The sequence below is a fragment of the Danio rerio genome, chromosome 21 (assembly GCF_052040795.2).
Source record: "Danio rerio strain M-AB ecotype USA chromosome 21, GRCz13ab, whole genome shotgun sequence".
In the NCBI taxonomy this organism is placed as follows: Eukaryota; Metazoa; Chordata; class Actinopteri; order Cypriniformes; family Danionidae; genus Danio; species Danio rerio.
In genome coordinates, this window is record NC_141041.1 from 17330275 (window position 1) to 17350809 (window position 20535).

Genomic DNA, 20535 nt, shown 5'->3' on the forward strand with positions numbered 1-20535 from the left:
CACTGAACCAGAAAATGTTTAGACTGAATGTCACTGATGAGATGACGGATGTTTACTGTTTGATGACTAGGGCCAGACAGAGTCTGCGGAAGTTTGTAAAAACCACAGATTTATGCAGAATGATTTTGCGAGTATCATAACTAAAAACTTTACCAATTAGATCCACTTATTTGGTAAACAAAGCAAGTCTCTCATATAATGTATCTACTAAAAGACAATATTTTTTTCAAACTGTACTGTAAATAAATCAAATGAACATTTTCATATTAGTCAGTAATATTATTGAAATTGATTTAAAAACTGATTAAATATAAATTTACTCATAATTACACAGGTAAATTAATAGACTCAATAATGGGCCAAAAATCTGAGTAAATATGCAGATTTCTGCGCACACAGATTCCATGTGGGTCTAATGATGACCTGAAAGGGCCTTTAACAATAACTAAATCCACTACAGAATGTTACGTTTACAAACACTCACACAAATTACATGTATACGCAGCAACTTTTCCCTGCATAATACACTTAAGTACTTTTAAAATGGCTACTTTTCACTCATACTTTAAATAATGTTTACAGTACAACAGATACTTTTACTTCTACTTAGGCTGTATTTTTGGCCAAGTAATGGTACTTTTACTTGAGTGTGTTTTTCAGTACTCTTTCCACCACAGATAACCTCTTAAATTAGTGGCTTATTATGAATTTGTATGATCTCATTCATACATTTTAGTATGATCTCCCAATGAGGGGTAGGATTAAGGGTGGAGGCACAGTTTTTAAAATTGTATGTTTCTTTACTAAATAAATCATTAGATTTTGTACAAATTAGCCATTTTTCTGACCATAGATAAAATAGTTACTCTCCTAGTGAGATCTTTCGCCTCAATTGAACTTTTACCACTTTTGCTAATGTACAAAATGATACGCGATTGCTTCAAGTTAAGAATAAGTTATTAGCCAAATAAATGGTGGATTTCTCCTTCATTTCATCTTGTTGAAATCAAATGATCTGTTTTTTAACACACACTTACACTACACACTAGATTTAAATAATATAAAAGTTTTCTTTTACTAGGAAACAAACCTGAAGAAAGCAGGCAAACAATATAACACCAAGCACAATAGATCTGTTATTTTATAACGGAAACAGAAGAGAATAACCTTAATCTTTTTTATGCAACCTCAAAACTTGCACAAAAGAAGGAACACGAGATGTATTGAATTCATAATAAGCAATTGTGTGGTTACAAAATTAAATAGGCTTAATTCTACCTGTAGTAGAAATGTGGCAAACCTCTCATTCCCTACTGAGACATAAACACACACACACACACACACATACATGAATGTATGAGCACGTAAAGGGTTAAAGAGGGTTCCTGCTGTGCTCTCTGCTTCTGTGTCTCGGCCCATTACACTTGCCGGAGTACAGCAATATGCCGCCATCAATTACAGCCTGGCTGCACTGCCATCAATACAGAGAGCAGGAGAGAGCAGCGCCACAGCCACATAAACACGACAAACGGCCACATTAAAACCTCCACCTCACCTCTTTCACTCTCTCCCTCTCTCTCTCTCTCTGCATTGCCCACTCTCACACACACACACACACCTATTTTCTTGAGCTCAAGCCCCTCAAGCTCTTTTCTTTCTTGTTTTCTCCACAAGTGTATGTCTTTGTCTTCATCCCTCTCAGTCTGGCAAACAAAAGCTTTTTTTTCTATTCCCCTCATGAGCACTGTTGTGTTCTTTACTTATGGACCATATCCTTCAAAAAAATACAGCAATACCATCGTTGGATTGGTATATTAGGGCTCTATGACATTCATTTTATTTGTTCACCAAATTCAGTTTGGATTTTTCTCTCCAAATTCTCTGTGAAAAAAATAAACAATTTTTATGTTTGATTTAATGAAATTCTAAATAAATTTAAATAAAATAATTATAATAAAAATAAATAGTAAAAAAATGTCTAATTGAAATATTAAATTAAGTATAATTTTACAATTGGATTTGTACAGCTTACCAAGGGATCTACTGTAGTTTTTGTACAATGTTTTTATTACTTTTTTTTCAGTTTGTATATTACAACAGATTACAGCTACGGAACAATAATCATGTAGACACAGCAAACATTTTACACCCTATTTCCCTCCCATCAACCTGCTCCCTAAAAAAAATAATAAATAAAAAAACAAGAATAAAACAAGAACAAAAAAAAAAAAAGAATAAATCAGGTTAAGAGTGTTTCCCAAGTCTATGTTTGGACCATGGTACTACCCTACTCCCTCAGAGCTTGTTCTTGTTGTAGCAGACTGCCAACATTTACACTTGAAATAAGAATTTTTAAACACCCTGAATTATTAGCCCCCCTTATTATTTTTTTTCTCCAGGGAGATTTTTTTCAACACATTTCTAAACATAAGTTTTAATAACTTATTTACTGATATGTTTTATCTTTGCCATTATGACAATAAATAATATTTGACTAGATATTTTTCAAGACACTTCTATACAGCTTAAAGTGACATTTAAAGGTTTAACTAGGTTAACTAGGCACATACGGGTAATTAGGCAAGTTATTGTATAACGATGGTTTGTTCCGTAGACCATCAAACAAAAAAATTGCTTAAAGGGGCTAATAATTTTGACCTAAAAATGGCTTTTAAAAAATGATTTTTTTTTTATTTATTCTAGCCGTAATAAAACAAATAAGACTTTCTCCAGAAGAATTTTTTCATGGCAATTACTGTGAAAATTTCTTTGCTCTGTTAAACATATTTTGGGAAATATGATTTTAATATTGCTTCTATCCTGATAAGAAGATCTATTTAGGAATATCATGGCTGCATTGATTTACACTTACTATTAATACTTCAATATTCTTTTAATTTTCCAGACCTACTGAAATACATGTATGTATTTGAGCACCTGTAAGCCCAATTCGTGTGTAAGCTGAACTGTACTTTCTTGTTTGTTTGTTTTTTCTTTTTTTTTGTTTTGTTATTTGTTTAAATGTTGTTGTCATTGCATCATCGTTATTTTGCAAAGATGTTTTTTTTAATAAAAGCAAAAACCTAACTAATGTCTACATGCAAAAAATAAAAAATAAATAAATAAAAATCAGAAATGAACAATTCTTTATGCATTTTGAGACGCAAGGTTTATAAATCTATTTCTCTTCTTGGTTTTACATTTGGCGAGTGTTTCCGTGTTGGCTCATTTCTCAAGTTTATAGCTTGCAAAAACGCTAATGCTATATTTTCATATAATGTATGCATAACTTTATTGATGTTAAATTAAATGACTCTGTGTTTTATCCACTGTTAAAAAAAAAGTAGTGTCGTATGTGAACCAGGACCACAAAGCCAATTATAAGTGTCAATTGTTAGAAATCATATTTAATTTCACATCATCTGAATATATTCGCTTTCCATTGATGTATGGTTTGTTAGAATTGGACCGACTGGGGTTGTAAAAAAAGTAGATTCTTTAAAGAAAAATCACCTTTGAACTTGTCCAAATACATTTCTTAGCAATGCATAACATAAATTTAAAAATATTTATATGTTTTTATATATTTACAAAAAGAAAGTTGCTAAATATCTATGCAACATCTTATCTCCTTATACCTGCAACATAAGGTCACACATATGATTTGCTATTTAAATCTAATCAAATATAAACCCTGTCTATTCCCCACAGATTATTAAGAATTAACAAGATGTGGGCTAATCTTAAACATTAGTTTCGGACTGATCTATTTTTTGCAGTTTATAGTGAGCGGGAAATGTTTTATAAAAGTAGTCAAAGACAATGTTACAACATGTACAAGACAGAATATATTCATTTGTCTCTGCAATTATAGTAACCTACTGTCTCAACCATGATTCTATTGAATAATAGGAACCATTTTTTTATTATTTTTTGTCTCTTTTCTTTTAATCAAACAATTATTTGTATTGGTCATGTAAGGGTCATATATTAACTGAACTTCTAATGTTGTGGGTGAGTGCTGTGCATACTAATTAGCATTTTTGCAGAAGTAGATAGATGCGAGTCCAAAATTAAATTCAGCTCTGCAGAAACTTCCTGTCTAAATAGAGGTGTTAAAACTGAACACAGAACACAGAAAGATGTATACTTTGTTGTTGGGCAGAGAATTCATAGAAAAAGAGGAAGTATGCCGAAGGGGCGGCCAATGGAGGACTGAACAATGACTGACAAGTGACGTTACACCAAAACTCCACCTGTTAAGATAGGTGGTGTATATATGCTGAAGTCAGGAAATGTATGTTAGTTGCGAACCTCTTGAATGTAATTCTTGTATTGCATTGGGGTAATGTAACCCAGAGCTCTGTAATCGAATTATTCACTTGTATCCAATAAATTGTTACGATTTTTGACATTGAAGAAAAACCTCTCCAGACCTTTTCTCTTGAACACGCATGGAATAGAGATAGATATTCCAACAATTCACAACTAAAAAAGTCAGTGGATGTTAAGTTGTAATGTGATTGGTTAAGAAAGGCACACATGATCCAAGTGAATGTTACACTTTCTTCAAAAGCAAAACAATGGACTCTTCCATCTCCCAAATTCAGACCATCTTTCATCTCTGGTAGTACATCACTGGCATGTACAAGTTCTAGTCTGATATAATACACTATAACAATATAAAATAAATAAATAAATAAATAAATAAATAAGTCCACATACTTCTTTACTATATAGTATGTAAAACATAATGAGATTCAAGTATGCCCAAACTCAGTCACAGTACTCGTGAAAGAGTAGGCACAAAGTACCCAGATGGTGCTACATCTGCTGAGATTCTGAAGTGCGCATTCAGTGGACACTCTACTATCCTGTCCCGCGAGGGCACCATAGAGGATTTATGAATGGAAGTGAAGTGACGAGACTGACACAGGTTGGTCATGTGAAAATTACAACTGTGGCACATCAGCAATAATGGTGGATGCAGTAATTCCAAATTTCCATTCATACTGCACATATTCATCAGCCAATTTGAATGTTATCACTCAATTGAATATGCATTATCAGTTGATAGATATGGGACAGTACGGGTCTTCTGCAATTAGGCAAGTTATTGTATAACGATGGTTTGTTCCGTAGACCATCAAACAAAAAAATTGCCTAAAGGGGCTAATAATTTTGACCTTAAAATGGCTTTTAAAAAAAATATTCTAGTATTCTAGTGGCCTTCTGCACCTACTACTAGGCTCAGAAGACTGTTATCATCTATCACATATGTCTGCGGCCGGAAGTTAATGAGAATTATTTATATTATTTATTAAGTTTCACATTAAGTGTATTTTATTAACGTCTACCTCTACCGCAAACCTAAACCCAACCGCCACAGTAATGTAAAAACAGATCTGGAGTCTTCTCTATTAGTATAGCTGATTAGCCATGTGGATAGATGATAACAGCCTTCTGAGCCTACTAGTAGGTGCAGAAGGCCCCTACTGGCCCATATATATATATATATATCAGCTGATAACAGCCCATTCAACTGAGTGATAACATTCGAAGCAGCTATATATTGTTTTATATGCTATATAAAACATCCTAACATTACTGAAGTTAGTTCAGAATCAAATCTAGCATCTATTCGGCCAGTGAAAGATTTCGGATGCACCAATGGTCTGGAAAACAGCGCAAATCTTTGCCTCATATTGTTGTTTTCATCAGAAGCTATTCTACTTGCATCTGAATTGCATAAATGTTTTAGGTACTCTATGATATAAATATTGCATATTTGTCAATTCTATTTTATTGAATAGTCTGAAAGTGTAAAGATTAAGTTATTTATTGTTAATTTGTTATTTGTCAATTTTTAGTTAAACTTTTTTTTGATGGGCTGTCATAAAGATGTTTCTTTGTGATGCATAATATGTCTATTGGTTTTCTGAATAAAATGTTGGTGAAGTGGATCTCAGAGGAGCTTTCAAGATAAAATAAGCAACAAAACCGTTTTGAGTATCTGTGTGTATTTAATATTCAAATAATCTTTTGTGACTCAATATTTAAAGAGAGTATCCACATATGAATTTTATTTATAGTGCACAGCCTTACTTTACATTTATTCATCCAAAATTACTAGATGTTTGGATTCCACCTTGTAAAAAAATCATATACTGCTAATATGCCATAAAACCGTTTGTCTAGCCATAGCATATTCATCTCAAACCATCCTGTCATGGTCTACTCGCTGCACACAATCACAAGCACACACACCAGATCAATACGTAGATCGATAAAAAACATTAAACTGACCAGTGCCATACTGGTGTTTGAGAAATCCAAAAACAAAATCAAAAACATTGGCCAAAAATGCAGCCAACCGGTTTAAACGGTTGATTTAAATTAAGCCTTAAACACCATTGTTTACTTGCTGTCATGTAACTAAAATTATGTGAGTGTAAAACCCTGGTGAAAAACAGGCCTAACAGAACACAATGCAGTAATGTTGCTCACAGAGCTATTTCTTAGCACATCCTCAATATTTGCATGTACTTTAGGTCACATTCTACCTCAGTCGGACTTGCATGAGCAGCTGCATCATCAGATCAGCAGCCAAAACACAGACTGATTTGTTGCTCACAGGATCCTTTAAAGGCACGCCCCAGGCTGCGTTTTGATTTTACACCAAAGATAATTTTCTTCCTTAAATTTAAGTTTATCAAAGTGTATGTAGGACTCTTTTTTTTTTCAAAAATGGGAGAAAAGCCGAAGCCAGCTGCACCAGTTAGTTTTTTATGCATTACTAAGCATCGACTCCACCAGCTCATCAAAATGTAAAATGCAGGATATACAGATTAAAAATGCATTCATCACCACCCGAAGCGAAATAAGCTATGTTTAAATGTACCTTTTGTTAAGGTATTGTGAAATTTGCTGGATATGTTTGTAATATTAGGTAGCAAACACATTGCACACTGCAAAGCATCATGTTATCACTCAGGCTGTACTGTAATTTTTCTGAGGTAAAATAATAGCGAAACACTTTATTATATCATCTCTTTATGCAGAGATAAATAATAATTCCTGGCTGTGTTTACATTTACATATAGCTTTAAAATACAACAAATCTCAGTTGGCTCTTTTGTCAAATTGAATAACTTAGCCTATACTTTATAACAGTGGTCACCAAACTTGTTCCTGGAGGGCCGGTGTCCTGCAGATTTTAGCTCCAACCCTAATCAAACACACCTGAACAAGCTAATCGAGGTCTTACTAGGTACACTTGAAACATCCAGGCAGGTGTGCTGAGGCAAGTTGGAGCTAAACCCTCCAGGGACACCGGCCCTCCAGGACCGAGATTGGTGACCCCTGCTTTATAAGCTAGGGAGCAAAATAGGTTACTCTGTCTGGTGGTTTACATTAGATAGCTAATTTATTCCATGTTAAAATAAACCTCGACACCGTTAAGTTAAAACATTTTCAACAAGGTATCTACTCCATGTCAATAAAATATTTTAACAAACAAAGTATTATAATTTTGCACGTTGATTTCAGACTACATCATGCTCTGTGTCTGTGTGTGAACGTGTGAGTGAGAAAGCAAGCACTGAGAGCTGTGCATCAGAGCAGAGCTCATTATCAGTCATGACCATTCCAAATATGGTCAATGTGGACCTTCTGATTCTAGGGGGATTTAAACTATAAACAAGCATATAAAACTGGAGAATTTCTGGAGAATTTTTGAACTTTCCAAAGCCATGTACCTACTATCAGAGAACAATTTAGCCTACTGAATCAGTGTAGTATATGGCACCTTTAAAATGTCAAATAAAAACCCAACTAACAAACTTTCACAAGTGACAAGTCTAACGAAGAAGAAAGAAACTGTTGAAAGGCTTACATACGCATGTGCGGCGAGAGTCGTGTCCTCATGGCCGTATTAGTGGCATCTGAAGGAATTCACTTTGTTCCACAGACCTTGAAAGAGAAAAGGCTCTGGCATTCAGCAATGAAGGTAGAGCATTGCTGGAAGAGACTGAACTCCGCTGGGCCATACAGTACATGTATGCTCTTTACTTTGATCTTTTATGCTGCTTTGTGCTGAGGTTGGGTCAGACGGTTTTGCAAACATCTTTAAGATATATAAATATATATATAAAAAGAAAAAGCGTATAGAATTCTATTAGAAAAATGCCGCAGTTGACGCATTTGATTTCCTATAGGTTTTATTATGTTGTAAAGTTTGAGGTCAGGTGTGTTATTTTTATGTTTAAAAAAGTCTAATAGTCACAAAGGTGCATTTATTTGATAAAAAAACAGTAATTGTGTGAAATATTGTTGTTATTATTTAAATTAATATTACTTTTTTTAGATACACATTTTAAAATGTTCTCTATTTCTCTATTGTAATAGCTAAATCGTCTGCCTATTTATACAGGCACATTTTTGCCCACAAGCACTTATTGTTCAAAAGAGCAGTTATTGTTTTAAATATGAATGTTTTGTTACCTTATAACCATACAGTATTTCACCATTTTAATCAGTTTTATGCATCTATATTATATTACCAAACAATTATTTTTTCAATCGAGGTTAATTTTCTGTCATTCTATCTTCCTCTCCACACAGTTCTATTAATCACCTCTTTAAATTCACACATGCTCACGTTGGTATCAGGTTTGACAGTATCGAGCAAGCAGCAATTTTATTCTCCCTCGTGAAGCAAATACGGAAGTAAGTGGAACTGCAATTCATCAAAATTCCGCTAGTCCTAGATCCATAATAGAGCACATTTCTATTGAGCCCACTGCTAAAATGGCCAACTTTACAGCAGAAAAAAAAAGGTGTTTACAGCCTGGTAGAAAGAACGATTTTGGTTCATATAGCTAATATTACCCTTCATGACAACTGTGAGGGGGGTGAATTGTTTTATAACTCATCCTTTTCGTTTATATTAAAGTTATATTAAGTCTGCTTAATTAAAAGTGTGGCCACTTGAGTAACAGCTAGGTCTCACTGGCTGCAGGCACTTCACCTCCATTGATTCCAGCTGATTAGCTGCTGAACTCGGCATATACATCACATTTTTGTTTTGTTTAATGATGCGATAGTTAGAGCAGTCCTTCGTGTTGCCATTTTTTGGTTTTGGGATAAACACTGACCTTCTCCACTCTTTTGACATGTTCTCCAGATGCATTGACTTAGCGCTGTTAGTGCTGCAGTTGGTACTGGTTTCAGGAGCTCTACTGGGATGCCATCAATTCCAATTTATATTATATTATATTATATTAATAATAAGCCTAAAATATACATTCCTAAATCTACTTTAAAGTCCCCATTGATTTTTGTTGCACATTTCAGTTTGTCTTGCAGAGAGTTTTATTTGAATACGTCAGTATATCATACTGAATATGTCAGTGATCCTTTAGTATTGGTTATAAATCATAAGGGAAAAAAAAAAACTTCAACCAATATGGACTGCCACAGCATTTGAACACGTTCCAGCCTTTAAAGCATTCCATTCACAAATTATTTTGAAACTGCCAATATTTACATTTTACATACAAGCCTAGAGAGTTTAAAAAAAAAAAAAAAAAAACAATTGTTCATTTCTCAAAAGGTGAGGAGGTCTTTCCGTGGCCGGCATTGCTCCAGGTATGACCATACATTCAATAAAAGGCAGTGTACAAACATGCAAGTTCCTCTATTGACCCTACAGCTCTAAGAGAAGACACTGCATCAAACAGACAGTCAATCTCATGCAACATATGAACATGTAATATCATTTGTAAGTTGCTTTAGATAAAGGCATCTGCTAAATGGTCCTGGTTTTACTGAGCTTTTTTCCTTCACTTTCATCAATTGGTAAAGATATGTTCCTCGCTGGCTTGCTTGATTTGGGTCTTGTGGACGGATGAATTTTCTCTTTAGTGTTTGGACTTTCAGCAGTGAAATTTAAACCACACTGAATTGAACAAAACTGAACTTCAACTCTGAAAACTGGACGGACAGTTTCAATTTACTAGAACGTCCATGTTAAGCTGCTTTGACACAATCTACATTGTAAAAGCGCTATAGAAATAAGCATGAATTGAATTGAATAAATTATTAAATGTAAATGTTCTGATTTAGAGTTTCTGTAAGTTTCACAAAGATAAATTTAAGACTTTTAAAGATCTTTTTAAGACCATTAGGAATTACATTTTAGACTTATACAGGGCTAAATGCTAAGGATTTTTTTCTGAATATCCCAGTTAGAAAAGATTTTCACTTGCCCTATCAAAAATGATTTAAATTTAATACATTGAATTATACAATAATAATAATTTTGTTTGACTATTTTTATATGTTTGTACATCCATTTACAAACCCATAACCATTATCAAGAATAAAACAAAACAGCTGTCAATTACTTCAGTCCACAACAATGATAATAATAATAATAATAATAATAATAATAATAATAATAATAAATTGAGGTCAGGCCACTATCCTCAGCAGTAAATAAATGGAGAACTTTTAAGCAAATCTAACTGAAAGTAACTGAATGCTATTTAAAAATAAAAAGTTTAAAGTTTTACTGAGATGGATTGTTGGTGATTCTATGAGTGTTAATGACCATACTGAGTAGCTACAGTATACATGAAAAAAGAAAAATTAAGACCTGTTGAAAATAATTTAATACCTACAACACAATATTTCAGTAGATTTAAGACTTTTTAAGGCCTAAAATGTATCTTTTGAGATTTAAAACATTTAAAGTTTACTCGAATACCCTGTGATTATTGATTTTTGGGATTTTGGTCACAATAAAGGAGAAGAGCAATCAAAGTAACGACATTTTAACAAGTGCTTTTGTGTTGGTGGTCTGAGAACCATTTCATCAAATGTCATTACAAATATGTCATATATAAAATGCTGAATTTTTAGCATCTTTAATCTTCTTCGATATTCTTAATCTTTTACTCTCTACTCTTTTTGGTGTCACGGCACTGAAGTCATATGCTTATTTGAAGTTCAAGAAACATTTCCTATTTTTGGAAATGGAACCTGAGTTCACACTCAGCTGATGATTGATTATAAAGCTTGTTTGGCATGCTGTACCGGGAGAGAACCCTGAGCTTATATGATCCACGTGCACGGGGCTCCCTCATATTCTCGTAGGCGAGAGGGGAGTTTGAGCTAAGGTAGATCTCGAGAACTCCCCTGCTGTAGTAGCCAATAAACAGATAGTGATTGCTCTTAAGAGATAACTACTTACTAGGAGCATGTCTATGGTGCTGATTTGGATTAGTCAATTAAATTAAGTTGAATGTTTTTGGACGGTGGGAGGAAACCGGGGAACCCGGGGGAAACCTACGTGAGAACAGGAAGAACGTGTAAACTCCACACAGAAACAACGGCTGGTTTGGTAAGGACTAGAACCAGTGACATTCTTGATCGTCTCGAAATTCATTTATAAACAAACTTCACTTATCAATGTTGAAAACAAGGTGAAATCCACAAAACACTATTATTCCCAAACTGAAGAAAATGTTTAGTATATATTTTTATTGAACGCCTTAGGATAATCCATCAATGATAGATCAATTATGACAGTAGATATATAAAATTAAAATAAAACCAAATAAATGTATATTTGCATGATCTCTAAATGATCAAAATACAATGAAATCTGAATTAATGGCTGCTGAAAATTCAGCAACAATAGATTATTTAAAGTAAAAATTCAGTTCTTTTAAATCATAATAATGTTCACAATAATCATAACATTTTAAAATAAATTCAATGTTGATGAGGAGGTTTTTTGTACAAACAAACAAAAAAATAAAATTTGTATTCCTTATGCCAGTCTAAATCACTAGTCTTGCTAATTATTATAGAGCAAAAACAATAATTAGCTTTGAAAGATGGAGAATATTTTACTCAAAAATGCAGATGCACAAAAAAAGAGATAAATAAACAGAAATAATGTATTAAAAAAGTCAATTTTACAAGTGGAAAAATGTCCAGCAAGACACAAACTTACCATGCCTTACAAAATCTTAAACCAGATCTGCTTAACAGGAGCCCTCAAGCTACTGAACACCAGAAGCGCAACATTAAAGACAAAGATTTCCTGTGCTCCTCTCAATATGTCTTGGTGTGAACGTGTAAACTAAACTGCTGAAAACATGGTAAAATTCCAGTCTCTAAAACAGAGACCCAAATTTGCCGCAGTGCAAGTCTTTATCAAACACTGAAAATACACCCAAGGAGACAACCCTAAAATGACTTGATACCTTCAGCTTAGTGTGAAAAGCTTCAGTCAATTCCAGAGTAACAGAAGAGTTGTGTTTGTGTTGTTTGGTTCAGTTGGAGGTGAGTTGTGAAGAAGAGCTGCTGCTGCCGGAGCTCTTGGTGCTCTTCTGCCCTCTAGTGGCGCTGACCTGTCGTGGCACTCGCTGGCTGGAAGATTCTCTTGCTGATTTCTCCCCTTGCCCTGAACTCGTTTTACTGCGCACTGGATCACAAAGAACAAACCAAATGCATGTAAATATCACAATTAAAATGCATCCATATGCGACACGCTATCATTTTGAGCCTCTGATAAATTGTGGTGGAATAAGCAGTTTTGACTTTTGCACAGTGTAATTTAAAAGCTGTGAGTTAAAGGAACACTAACTTTTTTTGGAAACATGCTATTTTAACAAGTCACCGAGAGTTACACAGATGAGTTTGACAGTTTTTTTAATCCATTCAGTGGGTCTAGCAGGAGCTCTTTTAGCTTAGCTTAGCATAAATCACTAAATCGGATTAGACCAATAGCATCTTTCAAGATGCATAAAGATATTTGATCATTTTCCTATAAAAATTGACACTTCTGTAGTTACATTGTGCACTTTTGACTGATGGGAAATGAAAAGCTGCTATTTTCTAGGTTGATATGGAAAAGAACTATTATTTTCATTCCAGCGCCAAGGAATTTTGCTGCTGTACCATGGCTGAAGAAGGAACAGTAAAATTACACAACGTTGTTCCAGAGCTGGGGACTATTTTCAGGAACTTATCATTTAAACTACAATGCAGTAAAGCTTTGGAAATTACTACTACTAATAATAATAATAATAAACGGAAATATTGATCTTTTTATTTCTACAATTAATGCACAACACACAAGCCATGAAGTGCTTGTTATGAATCAAAGCAAACTGTCATACAGTTGACATTTTTTACAGCATAGGAAAAAAAATGTATTAACCTCATATTACAGAAAATTAGGATCATAATGTTCATAACTAATTAGTTACACTGGAAAGCAATTAGAAAGATCATATTCCTGAATCCAGGGTTTCTACACGTTTCATCAAGTTAAAACTAAGACTTTTTAAAACCCTTTTAAGAGCATTCTGAATGAAATCTTTAACTTATATACAGGGTATACAACACTAATGATGATTCTGGCGGAAATTGATTAATTTCCTCAAAATTCTGCACACAATACCCCATAATAACAATGTGAAAAAATATCTTTTTGAAATTGTTGCAAATTTATTAAAAATAAAAACCCCTGAAAAATCACATTCACAGCCTTTGCTCAATACTTTGTTGATGCACCTTTGGCAGCAATTACAGCCTCAAGCCTTTTTTAACATGATGCCACAAGCTTGGCACACCTGTCTGAAGTGCTATGAATACTTTTTGCATGCGCTGTATATTTATTGTGAAGGCAATTACAAAAAATAACCAAAAATATATATTTGTGGGTTTTTGGTCCAAATTGCTTGAGTATAACTTCTATTTAACCTACTGTAATGGATTTCTGTTATAAATCTTAAGTTTCATGTCTATTTATGAATAGTATGTCTACTCCCCCTTATTTCAGTAAATAGTGTTTGTATGAATGGAAGATAACAACTGTGTAAGGAACTGTGTAACTGTTTTGAGTTTTCTGTTCCTGATTTTATTAGATGGATTGTTGGTTACTGAATGGATGTCGGCCCAAATGGGAAGCTTTACTTGGACAGTGGAAAATTAAGACCTGTTTAAAATGATTTAAGACACACAACACAATATTTCAGTAAATTTAAGACTTTTTAAGGCCCTGTATATTTTAGATAATTTCTTTTCATACCCTGTGAAACTTAATTAAATCGTATTATTTCAACCTGATATTGATGGCATTTTAAATATACACTCACCGGCCACTTTATTAGGTACACCTTACTAGTTCCGGGTTGGACCCCCTTTTGCTATCAGAACTGCCTAATCCTTCGTAGCATAGATTTAACAGGGTACTGGATATATTCCTCTGAGATTTTGGTCCATATTGACAGTATAGCATCACGCAGTAGCTGCAGATTTGTCGGCTGCACATCCATGATGCGAATCTCTCATTCTAGAAGTGGCACCCGGTGTGGTCTTCTGCTGCTGTAGCCCATCAGCCTCAAGGTTGGACGTGTTGTGAGTTCAGAGATGCTCTTCTGCAGAACTCGGTTGTAACGAGTGACTATTTGAGTTACTGTTGCCTTTCTATCAGCTCTGACCAGTCTGGCCATTCTCCTCTGACATCAAAAAGGCATTTGCACCCACAGAACTGCCGCTTACTGGATATTTTCTCTTTTTCTGACCATTCTCTGTAAATCCTAGAGATGGTTGTGCGTGAAAATTCCAGTAGATCAGCAGTTTCTGAAATATTCAGACCAGCCAGTCTAGCACCAACAACCATGCCAGTTCAAAGTGACTTAAATCAACTTTCTTTCCCATTATGATGCTCGGTTTGAACTGCAGCAGATCGTCTTGACCATGTCTACATGCCTAAATGCATTGAGCTGCGTTGCGAATTTGCGTTGAGACAGGTGTACAGGTGTACCTAACAAAGTGGCCGGGGAGTGTATGTTTAAGTCTAATTTTATAAAATTATATTTTTTACTCAAAAAATTGGGTTCTGCATTTCATAGCATTTAGACTTTTATTTTCAATCATCACATTAAATCTCCAAATTGTGTTTGATTAAAACTGGCTCAAAATGACAGAGCAAATCACATATGAAGGTCACAGAAAAACAAGACAAAAACAAAGTTGCATTAAGTGTTAAAATCAGTGATGGAATGACAAAACCATCCGTTTATGAAGTTGACAGTCACATGCATGCTTTTCAATGTTGGTGGCAGACAATTTTGCAGGATGCTGGTTTACTAGTGCATTACGGTGTCACACACCATTAACAGACATTCATTTACCATGAGAAGCACAGGACTCTATAGCTGGATGAGAGTCACAGTCCACGAGACACATAAAGGAAGCAGATCTGGGGCATTTCACCCCCGTATTCAGAGCACTGAATCCGCAAATCACAGACACAACCGGTGAGGCATGAGAATGAGAGACAGACACGCTGTAACATGAAGCTGAGGCAGGAATTAGTTTTGTCAGTATGAGAAATGTGCGGAAATAGTTCATGAGAGTGAAGAGAAGACCTTGAACTCACAAGCACTGAGATTTTGAAAAAGAAAAAGGTATGAGTGAACGAAGTGAAAAGAAAGATAGAGAGAAGAAAAACCTTGAGAGACAGGAGCGCTCGAGTCGCTGTAGACAACTATCTTAGCCCCTCCCCTTGGTGGGCGGGACACAGATGAAGAGGGAGGGGCTGTGGTTTTAGAGCTCTTTCCTGAAGCCGCACTCTCCTCTTCTATAGGAATCACACACAGATTATCAAAGGGTTTGAACAACACTAGCACAAATCAATCTTGGGGGCTGAGGGGAGGCTTTTTTGTGTGATAATAAGTATTTGCTTGTCATGTAAATAAAATTGACAAGAAAACCGGCTCTAAAGGCCGACTCACACGGTGCGATCTTTTATAACCCGAATGACTGTAGCATGTCAGACTGCACGAACATGGCTCCCATGTCACACTGTAAGATCTCAGCAGTCATGAAGTCAAACTGAACGACAATCAGGACGTGCCAAACAGGGAAGAAAACGCCACCGGAGTTTAACGTCATCCACACGACACTTTCACTATCCCGCATTCTGAAATGATTCCTCACAGGAAACGTAAACAATCTGTAGCTGCAATTTTGCACACAGTGTTTCTCAATAATAAAACCAGGAAGGAAAAAAAAGTTTTAACATTTTCCTGCGGACATTTGAATTGTTGCATGGATTGTGACATCAAATTCGAAGCTCCTATTGGCTTTTGGATTGACACTCTTTGCAGCTGTTGTCCCACTGCAGGAAAGTTTCCGAAATCTTCTGACACTGCCAGAACTTCATTGGAGGAAAAATCTGATCGCAACGGGCACTCAGTGCCTGTCTGCAAACATGTCAAACCAACGATTAAAGATTAACATTTTTAGCCAAGGATTTCAGCAATCTTTAAGGATTTTTCAAATTTGTCTTAGATGACCAAATCGTTGCTGAAATCCCACAGTGTGAGCAGGGCTTTAGTTGCAGCAAATATCTGTCTTAAAAGGAACCTAATATGCCCTTTGTTACAAGATGCTAAATAAGGCTCTACTGTCCAAGAATAAAAATCATATTATCTCTGTTAGGGCTGTTAATTTTTGGGAAAAATCAATCACGATTATTTTGGTCATAATTGTAATCACGATTATTCAAAACGATTATCAGTTGAAGTCAAAATGATTCGCCCTCCAGTGAATTTTTGTTGAAATGACGTTTAACTTATTTGTTATATTGTTATATTTTGAATAGAATAAAAGCAGGTTTAAATATTTTGAAACCTATTTTAAGGTCAATATTATTAGCCGCCTGAAGCAATAAATATTTTTGATTGTCTAAAGAATAAAACTGTTATACAATGGCTTGCCTAATTACCCTAATTAAGCCTTTGAATTGCACTTTAATCTGAATGCTTGCATTTTGAAAAATATCTAGTAAAATAATGTACTGTCATCATAGCAAAGATAAAAGAAATCAGTTATTAGAAATGAGTTATTAAAACTATTATGTTCAAAAATAGGTTAAAAAAATGTTTTCCATTAAACAGAAATTGGGGGAAATGGGTCGCTAATAAATCAGGAGGGCTAATAATTCTGACTTTAACTGCATATATACAGTTATTTTCCTCTCTGCAAAGGGAAATAAATGCAATAGAATAAAAATATGAAACAAACTGTGCTTTAAGCATCTTCACTGTCAGAAAAACACTTTAGCTACAAAAGTCCTTCAGTCAAGAGCAGTGAGTGATTTTGTCCTTTTATTGTTTGATTAATAATGATGAAAACAGGCGGCAGCAGGAATATTTTGCCCTGTCACTTTAATTGGTTCTCTTTCACATGTCTTTTGATTCACAACTTGTTTGTAACTTAAATGAGGGTTGAGAAAAAGAAGAGAGAGTTGAGAAAAAGAAGAGATGTGTGCATCAGTGAAAATTGTATTATTATCACCAAATTGTTTGACTGGGGTGAGACCGTATCACAACAAAAAGTAATTCAATATCTATGATTTTAAATGCATTGTAAGAGGTAAGAGGCATTACGGTATTTTGACAAAACTAGAATGATGTCTAAAATTTAACTCGCTCAATATTATCTTCTAGTTTAATGAACCGTCTTATAAAATCAATATCATGTTTGCAAATCACACACAGAAAATTGCCAGTCTTGATTGTGTGATATTACTACTTACTTTATTCTAAATGTAATCTAAAAGGCTTCATCACACAGAGATGCTCTATGAAGATACACCTTTATTTGTTTTTTGCAAAAGTGAGTGAAATATTGGACAACGTCAGCTTGTAGTCAATAAATATCCCACATCCCTATGTAGAAATTGATTCCAGTTCAAAGTTAGAGATCTAATCACCTGCAGGATAAGACAGATGTTATTTTGAGTTGGACTTCATCTACTTTTCAGCTCAAGTTATGTAAAACTGTGGCACATTATGATTTGGTCTGTTTCCTCCATAGTTTTAGCATGTTGTTCACTCACCTCTTGACTCCGTAGGGACAGCAGTGGTGTGAGATGTTGAAGATGCGTCACCGGTGGATGTTTCAGAGACCTTCTGTCCAGCACACATGGTCTTTAGAGTCTGAAAGACTGCTAGAGGCGCAACGTTCATCTTCAGTAGGTCCACTATGATCCTGTAGTAGAGCAGGACAGTGTTTAAAATCATGAGACACATAAAATGAGTCTTGAAGATGTTTTTTTTTAATGAAATCTGCAACATGTATGGGTTAAGAGTAGGGCTGCATGATGTTGGAAAAATCTAACATTGTGATATTTGAGTTTTCTGTGACATATTGTCTGTTTACACTCTTCTATAAAATTTCCCCAAAAGACTGAATAGTACAATTTGGAAAGAATTTCTAGTCACACTTCATTTAAAGGTTCAATTCTTGCTGCTAGCAAACTATTAAATATGACTTTTGCTTCAAAACTCCTAATTTCTCCTTATGAATGGATTTCAAGGTAGTTTAGGGATTGGGTTAGAGATGTAGAATAAGATCATGCAGTATATGCAGTTTATGAGTACTAATATCTTAATAGCCAGTACCTCAAGAACATGCATACTAATAAGCAACTAGTTATTAATGTGAATTGGTGCCTAAAGTGTGATCAAATTAGTTAATTTTGATTGATTGGGATAATTCTGCAGGGGAGTGAATTGAGAATAACATGTAATGAACTACAAGCATTGATGAATGCAATAAAGCAAAGATAAAAGTGAAATAAGCAGTGCATGCTTTATGGTTTTAAATATGTAAATTTTGTGCAACCCTAGTTAAGAGACAACATTGTTCAATAAATCCATTACATTTTAGTTTGTTTGTTTGTTTTTAAAGCCTATTCTGCCCACCAAACTGCATTTATCTGATCAAAAATACAGTGAAAACTTTTTATTATTGTAATTTAAACTGTTAATGTTGAATTTTCAGCATCATTACTCCAGTCGATGTTACATGATTCCTTCAGAAATCATAATAATATGATGATTTGCTGCTAATGAAAAAAATATATATTAATATATATGAGTTTAAAACTGTTTGGCTGATATAGTGTTATCCAAAAGTACCATTTAAATGTTTCATAGTATTTATTATTATTTTTTATTTAAGGAGTACTTTTGAAATCCTATTAATTTATTATTGTTTTTCTGTTTTCCAGCCATATATTTTATCAATTGAAAAACAATACAATGACAATACTATTACTTTATGAATTTTAAAAGCATGGGTCAGAATCAGTACGTTGGTTCATTTGTTGCACTGAATGACTGAATATTATTTCACTAATTTGTAGCCATTTCATTTTAGAAAGGTTACATTACACTAAAAAGTCCACAAACATCAAAACACAGTCGACCCTTATTTTTTAATTACAGTAAGGATTTCCTTTTGCTCTTTTTTCAGGTTTACATGTACATTTTGAGTGACTCACTTGAAAACCTCTTGATCAATGACCACCCCTGCAGCCTGGGTGAGCTCGAAAAGCTCAGTCTCCTCTGCGTTTAACACCTTTTTCTTCTTGATGCTGTATTTCTGCACATTCCCACTGACATTAACGCTCAGAGAGGGAGAGTCCGGGGCGGAGGGCATGGCGGCGGGCTGAGCTGTCTGGGACATCCGCCTCAACTCAAACACTGACAACAAACAATTGAGGTAAATTTAAATTCATATTTGCACATTCGTTCATTGTAACCATAAACTGTAAAAGATAACGGTCCCTACATTGTTTACCACGCTACTTTGGCATTTAGGTAAGACTTCAAAATAACATGAGCACTATTTAATTGACTGTGAACAGTGTAACGTTACTTTGGTAGTAATTGGCTGCTAAAATGACTTGTCTATGTAACGTTAGAATCTGCAAATATTATTTTTCTGAAATTATAGAAAGTTCGAATGTGCGTATATAAAGCCAAACACACAAGAGAGCAATCACAAAACGTATTGCATTTATCTGTCACCTTACCAATGCTGCAAGTTAACTTACACATATCAAAACTAATTTATTGTCGTGAAATGTCTTTCCTGAAATGTAACGTTATTTAAAGCAAATACTGATAGGCTGGATGTCTAAATGCTGAACAATAACAACCAGGGTAGATACACATACAAGTGACTGTGCTAACGTTATATATATATATATATATATATACACATTGCATAATATATTTCATCACCGCATTTTCTTGTTCCATACATGTTTGTATTTTAAACTGAAGTGTAATTTAAGCTTTTAAATTAAAGGATTTTGTTGAATAAAATACTCACAACAGTGCAATGGTGAATTCCCCGCTTCCTTCCTCTACGTTTGTTGTCTCGGTAGATACAACCTGAACATTTGATGTGCTGCCACCACGAGGTCTGGAGAAATCATGAGCGGTTATCTTCTTCAAGGTGGTGCTTGGTGGCAAAGAAAACAAACATTTACCCCGCTTTGCGATTCTTTTTTGGAAAATCAGCACACTAGTCGGTTCCAGAATTAAAAACTTTTAAAATATATACTTAATATAAGTTTTATATACACTTGAATAATAATAATAATAAATAAAAATATATATGTAGTAGTTTTAAACATGTTATTTCGAAATA

General features: G+C 34.4%; 1 protein-coding gene across 5 annotated transcripts; it reads right to left on the reverse strand.

The window, feature by feature from the left end:
* Positions 1-11519: 11519 nt before the first annotated feature.
* On the reverse strand, positions 11520-20285 carry mzt2b (mitotic spindle organizing protein 2B). Of its 5 annotated transcripts, none has more exon segments than NM_001316933.1 (5): positions 11520-12496; positions 15536-15661; positions 17930-18081; positions 19379-19580; positions 20215-20285. In NM_001316933.1, coding segments are annotated over 4 exon segments (615 nt in total). In that variant the 5' UTR covers positions 19564-19580; positions 20215-20285; the 3' UTR covers positions 11520-12344.
* Between the last annotated feature and the right edge of the window lie 250 nt (positions 20286-20535).